Source organism: Acromyrmex echinatior, chromosome 1 (genome assembly GCF_024713525.1).
Source record: "Acromyrmex echinatior isolate Ae372 chromosome 1, ASM2471352v2, whole genome shotgun sequence".
NCBI classification, from domain to species: domain Eukaryota; kingdom Metazoa; phylum Arthropoda; class Insecta; order Hymenoptera; family Formicidae; genus Acromyrmex; species Acromyrmex echinatior.
Genome location: NC_141852.1, coordinates 11,628,480 through 11,640,951, shown reverse-complemented (window position 1 = coordinate 11,640,951; position 12,472 = coordinate 11,628,480). Strand labels below are relative to the sequence as shown.

Genomic DNA, 12,472 nt, shown 5'->3' with positions numbered 1-12,472 from the left:
GTGTCAATAATTTAAAAAATAAATCTAAATTAAAAAAAAATAATAAAGAAAATATATAATAGAGTAATTTACTGTGTGAAAAATATAAAAAATAATTTATACACATTGAGAACAACTGCGTGTTTAGAGATTTTAAAATGTACTTGTAAAATCATAATTTTGAGTAAATCTATTTTATTTAGCCATTATTTTACAATAAAAATGCGAACGTGAAAATATAATCGAGTAACTTTTACGTGGAAACCTTTAATCCTTTCGAAAGCTTTACGAGAACATGAAACCATAGTGGTAAAGCTCGGAATGTATTTTGCAAATTATCACTCATTTGCATCGTTAAAAGGTCACTTCACTGTAACCGCAGTCTAATCTATTAATTCGATCTTATTTCTCGAAAAAGACGATGATGTGAGCTTAAATTGAGAATTATCGACTTTTATCCTCTAGAGCTTAAAAAAAAGCCTTCTTGCGAGCCATTACGTTTCTGGGCCTTCACCGACCACTTGTGGCGGAAAATTGCAGTAATTTTGTACTCTTTTGTGATTTGTCGAGATTTTTATGCTCGTTAAGATACGACCTTGACGGCGAGAGTGCGGTAAATCCGGGTAATTTTGCAATGCCGAGTGCTCATTTAGTTCTGATGCTTTCGTATGAACAAACGATCTGCTGTCGTATTATTTTGTACTACAATTTATAGTATGTGCTCTTCTTCTCGTAAATTATTTACATTCTAATTATTGAATTATTGCAGCCGTTGATAATAGTGTGTATAAGTAAAAATGAAATAAATCTTCAGATTTAAATATCTATTAAATAAATAAGAAATAGGTAATGTAAAAATAATATTTAATAATAAAATAAAAGTATAATATAAAAATGTAATGTGAATTTTGTTACATTTTGTAAAGCCATACAAATAGATTTACATTGGCGACAGAATTAAAAGGGATAACTATAATAATTTATCCGTGACGTAAACATATAAGCTTATCATAATTATCAACGTATTAAATTTGACTGATACGTAATCTATTTTATTATCTAAAAGCGAGAGAGAGAGAGAGAGAGAGAAAGAGAGAGAAAGAGAGAGAGAGAGAGAAAATTGAATAGTTATTTCCGCATGCTCGAAACTGTAATTTCATTATCTATTTAGATGAAAAATATTATCGAATAGCTATAAAGCTAGTGCTTAGCGATCGATTGTGCTTAGCGTTTGGTTATTAACATCCACGTAACATCGGTTATTAATGGCCACATAAATATCGATGGCCCAATATACAGTGGTGTTCGCAAAACATTATTAATGCTCGCTTTACACTGGTTTAAATTCCCTTGTGTCTTTTATACATTTTTTATTGTATCAGCTGCTCATTCGGTGATATTAAGTCTTGTTAATATCACATAATTACAGAGATGATATATTTATATAATTAACTGCATGTATCTACGTGATGAATATAAGCTCCATTTCCGAGTTACGCTTCATGCAACAGATTCTAAGACGCAATATGAAACGATGATTTGGCGTCCCATTTGATGATCGTAACACTTATAAAATTATTTCATACCCTTGTTGTTCATTATCAATGTTAACAGAAATAATGCTCGCGAACGTTATTTCTCCTTGTTATGAATGTTAAATGAAACGCATTCTTAGGAATAGATTAGCGTTCGCGCAGTTTTTAAATTTTGCCGTGTACATTTAGCGCATATTTTGGTGCTGATATGAATAACTTTTACTTCGCTCATTATGTGCGCTACTATTAATCACGCAGCTAATTTTATTTTATCACCATCGCGTTGAAACTATAGTAAACTGTAGTAAACTATAGTAAATGGTGTTACGGTTTCATCAAGTATTTCACGGTGGCGCGTATTTCCCGACCATCGCTCGACCTTATATACAATGCTCGTAGTTTTACGAAACCAGATCCGACTAATAGCGATTTCGTGTTTCGTCCTGTTTTCACGCCGCCTCCCGCAGCAGTTTCTGCGGATGCTTCTAAATTTTGTATTCCGACTACTCCCTCGACGAAGAGATCGCAAAGAAGTCTGCTCCCTCGCAAAGCACGTTGAATACTGAATCGCTTGACGATTGATTGTTTAACGCAGATTGTATTAAGTATGACTTAGTTCCAATTATTCACATGCCATAAACGATGTAAATAGCGACACGTGTAAGCGTGCATATCCCATACAAAGCTGTTCAAATTATTGAGCGAATTATGGCGATGAAGTTTGCCCGCGGGGATGCGAAATTGTATGCAATAATGAAGCGATAAACAGTAATGAGAATTGTAATTAAGATTCGCTATTGGAAAACATTAATTGCTTGTCCATTCAAAAAAATATTTTTCACATAAATACACTAAGAAAAAAAAGTTTTTAACTAGGAGTGCATTCCGTTTCATGCATGATGTGTATATCATTTATCTTTGTTTAAATACATTCTAGACTAAATACGTTCGTAGTGATTATTTATATAGTTCAAGTATTTTTATATTTAAGTTAAATATATGTGAGTCACGTCAACAAAATCTTGTAATTTAAAACATATTCTTATTTATTATTTAAAACATATTATTTGTTTGAATTAATAAATATTTGCTAGGCAACTCATGATCGCATTTAGATGAAACAATTAATATGTTATTAAAACAGCAACTTTTTTTTTCAATATAAAGAAAATCATAAATATAACAATGAAATTTTACGAAATATAATAATGAGTCATGTTTTTCTTTCTTATTTCAGAGTATAAACAATATCTTTCTTATTCTTATTTTTTCATATTTTAATATCTGAGTCTTAATATTATAATTCAAAAAAAAGGAAGATGAAGCGAAGTATGAGATAACTCTGGAAAAGTCGCTGCGAAATTAAAAAGAATCGATAAAAGTACTTAGAGTGGGAATTTAAAATATTGCGCAAATTAATTAACGCCGGTTGGGAAAACGCGATAAGGCGGTTTTTTTTTCATCGCTCAAGTGCATCGTCTCTCAACAGAGTGGAAAAGAGATAAGAAAGAGACAGGTAAAGCGAAATGGCAGGCTAAAATTTTTATGACGATTACGCGATGCTGGACGGAGAAAGCTTTATTTTATTTTCAATGTAATCTCGTCGCGTTCGTATGATTGTCACACGGACGTGGGATTATGCGAATTGATATATTAATTTTATGGATGTACTTGGTGACGCTTATGCACGCACTAACGCACAACGCAAGAAAATGACAACAGGCCAGCTAATATAATGAAATGTCAGAAACTGTCAACAACGTAGAACAATTCCCATGTGCAATTAAAGTTAGTTTGATTATCTCTTCTTGTTAATGAATGGCATTCTGTAATGTCTATAGTAACCTCATGACTTAATATACTTGTTAATCCTGAAATCTCTCTCTCTCTCTAATTGTGAAGTCAAATATAATTCCATTCAGAAAGAGATGTTTACAAGATTGCTATTTAACATATAAAATGAAAAGATGACGAAGAATTTTTTTCCATAATTTGTATCCATATAACAGTCATAAAAAACATTAAAAAAATTGTGTCTCTCACTTTATTTTGTTAAATTATAATGTACATTTGTAGAACGAATTTTATTTTTACCTTAAATTTGTCGCTAAATTATTTTCTTTAAAAAAAATCATTTTTTCCTAAAATATTTTATGTATTAAATTTCTTATAATATTATTTATTTTATTTATCATAAATAATATTGTATAATAAAATGTATAATGCTTTTAAATAAGAAAGATAATTATCTAAAAGAATTTTTATACATCACTGATAAAAAATTAAAAATACAAACGCTCTTATTTACATCTATCTGTTAATTTATGGAGATGGGCTTGAAAATAATATGCAAAAAAATATACTAATCGCTGTAATGGTTTCTCTTTCAGAAGAAATAAAATAATGTTAGATTAAGCTGCTAAAGTGCCACTGATTCGCAACATGGATAGGACTTCTGTAATACCCTAAATTACATTACAGTAAATTACAGTAAACACTTTCCTACATTATTTTTTTATCATCAACTTGGAGAAGAAAATTAGTTTCGTTGACACTCGACGGGACGCGGAGTAATTGCGTGTGTTTTATATCGGCTAAAGCAATAAAATTTATAATCGCTTTTGCGTAACTTATAAGAATAGGCATTTAAACGCATAAATATTGATAGTTCATTGGAAAGCCGTTAATTGCACATTACTGTCCTGTCGCGCACTCAATCCGTTCCTCAATCGGTTTCATTGTAAATTCAGCGAGTGAACATGGAATCTCCATTTGGAATATGGGGGTTGCAGTTCGGATCATATCCGAATTGATGCTTCACCAAAAGCATGAGGAGATATCTCTCAATAATGGCCTCTACACGACAATCTTACCAATCAATTTTGTTAAAAGACGTTCAAGATTGTAATTAAGTGTATACGTGCAAACAAGTACACGTTTCAAAGATAAAACTTTTTAAATGCGCGAATAATAAAAACGCGTGAAAGTTTATATATTCAAATAAGAAGATAGAGTTAAAAATATGCGCAAGTCCACATATAAGAACTATGTGGAATGTGGAATTTTCTAAATTTGAAAATTCCACGCGTCAAAGAAGAGCATAGTAAAATACAAGTTTTTATTATATGAATTTTATTGATAAAAAATTAGTTCTATTCTTATTGCATATTTTAATAGACTAGTTTCTATTTAAAGATTCAATAAATATTGTTCGTATTTTTTGACCTTTTTATTTACTAAGCTTTTTGCTTAGCAATCTAGAGCTAGAAAATTGTATTTTAATTTACAAGTTTTTACTTTTACACATCAAACGTGATCAAATAAAATGCGCGCATAAGATGTAAAGGTAACAACAATCTTTGGAGTTTATACTTTCGCACAAATCTGTATTCAAGCACGAACGTAAGAATGTGTCTTTTATGCGTCGTCTATAATATGCAAAATAAATTTGGTGAAAAAAGTAAGAGTAACAATCAACTAATCACAGTTGTATATGATTCTTCCCATATTCGACTATAATTGCTCAACTTCTTATTCTTACTTTTTGCATCATGCTTACTCCGCATGAAAAAAAAAATTTAGTTGACCTGGAATTTTGATGGAAAATAAATGATCCAAAATTCTGGTTAAGTCTATTAGATTTCTGGTTAAAACTACTAGAATTCTAGTAAATTTAACTAAGAAAATTTTTAATGTTGTCTGATAAGATGGAGATTGTCGCAACTGGAATTTTAGTAGATTTAACTAGAAATCCAGTAGATTTAATCAGAATTCTGTTTATTTTCCATCAGAATCCTAGTTAATTCAATCAAACACTTTTCTCTGTACGCATATTGTAAATAATGCATTACATGATCAACGTTCTTGAATGACGTGGTCTAAACTCACTAGTTTTGCGTCTCCCTCAGCCTGTACATTCCTTAGCACACAAATAAAAACTACTAATAACACAAAAGAATTGAGCTCTTGTATTCGCAAGTGAAATCGTATCAAAATGCAATATGAACTGCCGCATATCACAGACAATCCGTAGATCCTTGGATATACAGGTGTACATAGTCTCATTTGCGGAGTGGATATTGCGTTGCGCTTATCATATATAAAATTTATTGACGAGGAAGGACGAGAACACGGAATGAAATAATTGTATTTCATCGTTTGCATAATTTTCACGGTCGCTCATTGCACATTTCCCATTCAGTCACTGGTTTAAAATTTATAAGAGCGACGGAAGATAAATCTCTGGCAAGCGGTGTGAAGAATGTGGAAACATTTATGTTTCTTTTAGACATTCGCGATACAATGACGATAAGAGCTCGCCGATCACGTTTTGCTTTATCTGTTTTATTCGCTCGTCGCGCTGGGATAAAAGGAAATCCGTGAATAAAGAGAAAATTCTCTCGTTATATCAAGCTTCTCTCATATGCGCGAAAATCCTTTATTTCCATGTCGGATGTACGCATCCTTCTCCTTCCATTTCACTCTCAAGCAAATGTGACATAAATATTTCGCATTGCATACAATCCTCGCGGATATGTCTGTTTATGCAATATTTAATATCGAAGTTCAAAATTTTTTATCAAAGACAATTTTCATCAAAGACAATTTTTTTTCCTTTTCAACAGACTTTAAAGCAGATTAAATTGCGAACGGTTTGTTAATTATAATATAAGCAATTAAAAAAAGAAAAACAAGAATAAAAACGACTTAAAACTTTCATAAAAATAAAACTTTCATAAAATGGCAATGGAATCTACTAAGCTAGTACTCCAGACAATTTGAAATAACTTTGGACAACTCTATTTCCGGAAACTTAACGCACTCTGAAGTTAATTGCTAAGTTATTTAATAACGAAACTTCAGCTGTTTCGTCAAACCATGGTATGCATTTAGTTTTCGGCGGAGGAAAAAGTCTGACTTGTGAAACTTCCACGGAAACATTGAAGTTTCTTCCTTTTAATTAAAAATGATACGCTAATAACAGTATGTCAAAGACATAAAAAAGTGGGGGACAGGTTATAATAAGGGATTTTACAAATTATACTATAAAAGCAGCAGCAATATTCGCTAAAGTTTAAATTGAAGGAAGGGACTCCTTTCCCTTCAAAAGAGCAAGGAAGTTCAGAAGGAGCACTCAGATATTCCATTAGAAAGTAAGCATGGTGAAAGAGCGTCACGAATCATTTCCGATGTAACATATTGAAGAGGAGCGTTTGTCAAAATATATTTGCCGATAAAAACTCACCTGAGAGCGTGAAAATTTGTGCCTGCGATTGGAGTTCGCGATCTCGGTTGGTGTCGCACTCGGTGCGAGAAATCGTATTCGATTGCATTCAATGCCGAGAGGGTGGTGTTGCAACTGATGGGACTGCTGATGGTGATGCAGGTGAGGGGGTTGCTGCTGCGAGGGATCGCCCTCCAGATGATGCTCTCCCGTATCTAACATGCTGCCACTCAGGGAGTCTAGCTGCGTCAACGACCTCGAACGCACCTATAACAATAAAGGATCATGCATACGTTAGAAAAAAAGAATCTATGAATTAAGTCTCTGCATAATTAAATAAGAAACGTGTACTACGTGTATTTGTTGTTAACCGCATTATACAAATAATAACATCTTTAATAATAACAATTTAATAATAAAAATATATACCTACTTAATAATAATATAAGTATTTAATCCTCAACTACAGTTTTATATATAGTATACAGTTTTACATATGTATATATGAAAACTCTACACTTAAATTCTAAAGCGTTCTACTTGAAATACAAAATGCAAGTAAATGTCCGTCTTAGTTGATAGAAGAAGGTTCAATGTTTTTTATCTGTAATACAATTTAGAACCTCCTAGTACCAAAAAGTTTTTACTTTGGGTCTAAACCGTTGCTGAAGAGGGTTAAGAATAACAATTATTTAGAAACTTGTTTATAGGAAATGTATAGAAAGCTTTTTAGAGAATGAAGGATGCTCTTTTACTCTCTGCTTTAGGGTAAAAATGATAAATAATTAATCTCGTCCAAAATTTCTGTTTCTTTAAAAGTGACAAATGTTGTTCTTGAAATGCTTGTCTAATTGGCAGCAAATTAAATTTAATTTTTGGCACAAGACTTTTTAGCAATACTCCATTTCAAAAATATAAAAGAAGGAGAAATACTTTTTTCCTCAAAATTATATTTTCATTCGACGTGACCATCGAAATTTTTTAGACAGTGTGAATTCATATAAATTATTTCCTTTCTATCATTGCAAGCAATCTCATGTAAATATCATATATCCCGTTCCATCTAATTCTTCCCTTCCCGTAATTATCTTCCAATTACTCGCTCGGGGATCAAGCCGAATGCTTCGGAATTGCGAGCACGAATAATGCGATCCGTGTTATTGCGGACGCGCACAAACGGCCAACAATAAAACAAATTTGTGGCCGCAATCAAATGCACCAGTATGCGCGAGGCGCGTCTGAGAGGAGGGTGTACAAACGAAGTAGAGGGTGACACATCGATAGAGGCTGGCTGTTCTGATATTAACGAACTCACGGCGTAGCAGTGTGTGGACGCAACCAATAGGCTGACTTCCTGGGAGATAAATTCGAGGGAAACCTTCGTGTGGACGAAGCGGGTCACTGGACGATCGATTTATGCGAATCAATCCCTCCTGCTGTACCTCGAGGGATTCCTGTCGTTCGTTATCACGATTTACTTGTTGTGCTCTTCTTTTTTCTTCACTCGTCGCAATAATTTACCACCGCGACGTGTGTCTTCGACAGGATTCCTCTCGCTTGGTTTCTCTTTCTTTCTTATTAGAACAAACCACGTAAGATATAATTGAATGACTGGGGTACAGGGGGAGGACAAGTTTTCATTCTGTATACGACGGTTTTAAGCGAAGTAGTTATCAAACGACGTATAACTTTAGACGCTGGAAACAGGGAAGAAGCGTGACTGTTAAGTTTATAACGAGCAGCTAAGCTGCCTAATTTAGAAGTTAGGGAGAAGTAATAATCATTCGTAAAACCAATTTAAAATAATTACGAACGAATCGCGTAAATTGCATGATGTTTAATACATATAGTACAATCACTCTTTATCTTATTAAGAGATTGATCAGTTCTCAAATATAGATTCCATTAATAAGATCATATTAAAAATACTTTTCTTTAATATTAAAATCTTTCTAAAAAGAAAGACAAAAATGAAAATTAATCTCTCTTGCAACTTTTACAGTCGAAAATAACGAGATATTCTACCTTATATGAACGTATAACTTTATAAATAATTTCTATAATATTGCTCGATTATCTCAAGCAATTTTGTCGTACCATTCTAGGTGTATCCGTATAAATAATAACACAGAAAAAAGAAAGTAACTGCCGTAACTAAAAACTACGTCTGATAACTAATAGGTGTAAAATATGATATCATAAAAATAAAATATAGGTATCATAGCTAATGTCTTAGCTGTGATATCTATATTATAGCAGCAACAGCAAACCGTTCCACCGTAGTTTATAAATAGCTACGGCAGCAAATATATTTTAACAAACCAAGATTAGTTACGGCAAAAAAAATTTTTTTTTGATAAAGATATCTAGCGAATAAACTTTCAAAAACGCATACGTTGTTTTAACACACTTATATCCAGCATAAAAACTTCAAAATAAATAACAAATTAAAATAACGTGACACTTAATTTTGTATAGAAAATAAATATGTATAGAAAAATAAATCTAACGCGATTCATATGTAAAAAAATTGAGATTTTGTAAAAATACGCAACGACTGGCTAAACATAATTTATTAAATTAAAGGTAAAACGTTTGTCACTCACAACGCAAAAGATAAAATTTAACATACGTATATATATCTCAAACAAATAAATCTGATTATAATCCGGAACTCCTCGAGATTTCCCTATTGTGCTCGAATCGTCCCAATTTCTAAAGTGTCCACGATTTCCATTCTATCACGAGCGATACAACAGTTTCATGTGAGATTGGGTTACACACATTTCGAGCATTTAGGACGAAAACAGGATATTTACACCGACCCCAAAATGCGTCGTTGTGCCAAATCCTTTTTAGCTGTCAAAGGGACCTCCATGAGGCACAATTATTCGGACTGATAAAAGCACTCGAGCTAATTTGCGCGATGAGAAACAAGCTACTCAATAATAACTCAAAATGACAATTGTATCACAGAAGTAACGTGCAAATTATGGTCGCGTTCAAAGATGCATTTCATTATATATTTCATTTTCCTTTTCATCTCCACTTTATTCCTTTGTCAATACGCTCGTATTCACTACAGTGTAGTGTTCAAAGCTCGTCGCGACCAATTCGTTCGTGTCGAAAATAAAATAAATATAAACTTTAACATATGCAAACAATTGTGATGACTCGCAAGTTGACGGTATCACGATACAATGATTATTTCGTTCTACGTATCTGTTATGCGTTCCTGAACGTGCATAAAGAAGAGAACTGATCCAGAAGGAAACTCTTTCCGCCAATTGTCCCAAGACACCGAGTCACATCCTCGCTTTCCTGATGATAACCAGAAACAGCACTTCTCTAAGCATGTGGATACATCCTGTTCGTGCGGAATCAAATAGTCGGTTCCTTTTCCAACCTAAAAGATCGTATTAGATCACAACTATTCGTTTGCTTTTAGCCTTCGGGTCTACGATATGCTCTAATTAGGGCCCACTTTCTTACTCGAATTCGGCTCTTTTGATTTTTCGATATATATCCGCTGGTCCCATTCATCTTCGACATTCCCTCTCCACGCAATGTTTAATGCTCCCCTGTCATTATTGTTTTTCCTACTTTATAATTGGTTGTTTAAACTATATACGCATATATCACTAAGTCTACAAGGTTCAATCTAGGGTTTGCTCGAAATTCAGTAATCGAGGCAATTTTTTAACACTACTAACTCTCTTTTTCTCTTTTAGTTCCTTGACGACGTTCAAAGATGGATAGGAACCTACTCTCGCAAAAAGAAAGAGAGGAAGAGACAGAGTCGGATCGCAGGATTCAAGAAGAAAACTCAATTACGCCCTCGCGCAACGGTATTGAGGACGCTGATACTTTCGTCGCCTGTATGTACATACTTTGATGTATACATTTCCACGCGCGATGTTTACCCATCGGGTCCGAGTCGATTCTTCGGCGTCTTTGATCGTTCGATCTTATTTCACCCTCGATCTTGTACGGATTCGCAGCTACGTCGTCACCATGTGTTGTCGCGGTGACGGAACGAAACGAAGGCGTGCGAAATGAAAAATGTCGAAGAGGGATTTGTGGATTTGTGGATGCAGAATGACGCCTTGCTTCAATTATCGAGAAATATTAAAGTTTGTTCCTTGATAATCGATGATCTTCTTCAAGAAGATCTCCCGCAATCTCTTTAAAAATGCCACGTTTACAAGATACACAATATGTCGTATCCTGGGAAACACGTTCATGTAGATAAATAAGATCCTGTGTACGTTCCTCGTGCAGCATGGGATTTTTCTTCTAAAAATAGGACAGTGCAATTGAATAACGGAATTTTTAGATCGCGTTGGGTATAAATAAAAAAGGAAGAATTAACGTAAACATAAAATATGTTTAAAAATAAATTCCAATGGCTGATATTATTTTCTCCTTACACTAAAAAAAATAAATTTTAATAAATATTTATTTGAATAAATATTTATAAATGTAAAGATATATTTATTTGATTACGAAAACTATTAATTTAATTAAACTATTATTTTTTTATTGAATAAATATAATATTTATGTACTGTAACTGTTTACTTGTATAATATTACAAAGAAATATGTATATTAAGATAGAGAAAGATTATATTAAGATAGTAAATTCTTTTTTTAGTATAGTTTATAAATGATTAGAGGGTAAAGAATCTTTAAAAAAATTTTCTAAACTATTTCTCCACAAGTGACAATCTTTTTTTACGATTTATGTAATACACATCATTCTCCATTGATTAAACGAAGATATACAAAATATGCGGGAGCTAAGTATATTTTTAACAGTAATAATCTTGTTAAGTATATTGTCCAATTCATTACAGTTTTAATTTACAGTTTTAAATCACAAAAAAATCCGCATGAAAGAATCAATAATGAAGTAACTTATTTAATCCAAAGACAAGCGTTATATTGTTTCGTTTAGATGTCCATCTGTCTTTTGCGCACTACATTTTAGATCAATCTGTCTCCTGCGCGCTTAAGCTTTCATTTTATTGCGACATTTTGCGACAATTCTTTGCAAATTTCTCGAAACGTTGCATTTTCCCTGATTTTACGCACTCTCTGATTCCGACATTCTACGGATTTATCGTGACGTCGCGAATAATATATATATCCGCGAGCTTTCGACTTTATATTATCCAGCAGAATTCTCTCGCGGCCGAGGGTCGTAACACATTTTATTTTACGAGGAAGTGTCGTATGCGGAACGCGTATTAAATCGTTCCGCGTATTCTCGATTCCTTGCCTTCTTCCATCTATTTCACTTTATGCAGCAAGTCCTGCAAGTCGTACGACACACGTCAATCTTTATTTCGTTCCATGTTACGACATGCTATATCTTTTCCGTATATTTTAAAACGAATGTTGCACGTTCGCAAGGACATGATATTATGTCGCGGTTTGATTTCCTGAGGCAATTCGAAAATCTAAATGCGAAATTGAAACATTTCTCCTCTGTACGCGAACGGCTTCATAATAGCAGTTTCTTTGGTATTTTTAAATATTTTAAATTTTCTTTCCTTCCTCTGGCTGTATTTAGTTCTTATTCGACTCTTGCATTTCTCTTCTCTCGCGAATGTTGCGAAAATAATCTCGTCTGACGGAATTGACGATGTCTGTTTAAGAAATACGTTTCTTTATCGGAAAATACTCATTTGTATTTGTCGTAAATATAAATATAAATTTGTTGAATTCCCG

General features: G+C 33.1%; 1 protein-coding gene across 2 annotated transcripts in view; it reads right to left on the bottom strand.

Moving 5' to 3' along the window:
• LOC105146037 (uncharacterized) overlaps window positions 1–12,472 on the bottom strand; it is a 112,809-nt gene that overhangs the window by 34,435 nt on the left and 65,902 nt on the right. For both annotated transcript variants that reach the window (XM_087411941.1, XM_087411946.1), the window contains exon 7: window positions 6,760–7,005. In XM_087411941.1, the coding sequence (XP_087268067.1) occupies window positions 6,760–7,005 (246 nt within the window). The remainder of the gene's footprint in view (window positions 1–6,759; window positions 7,006–12,472) is intronic.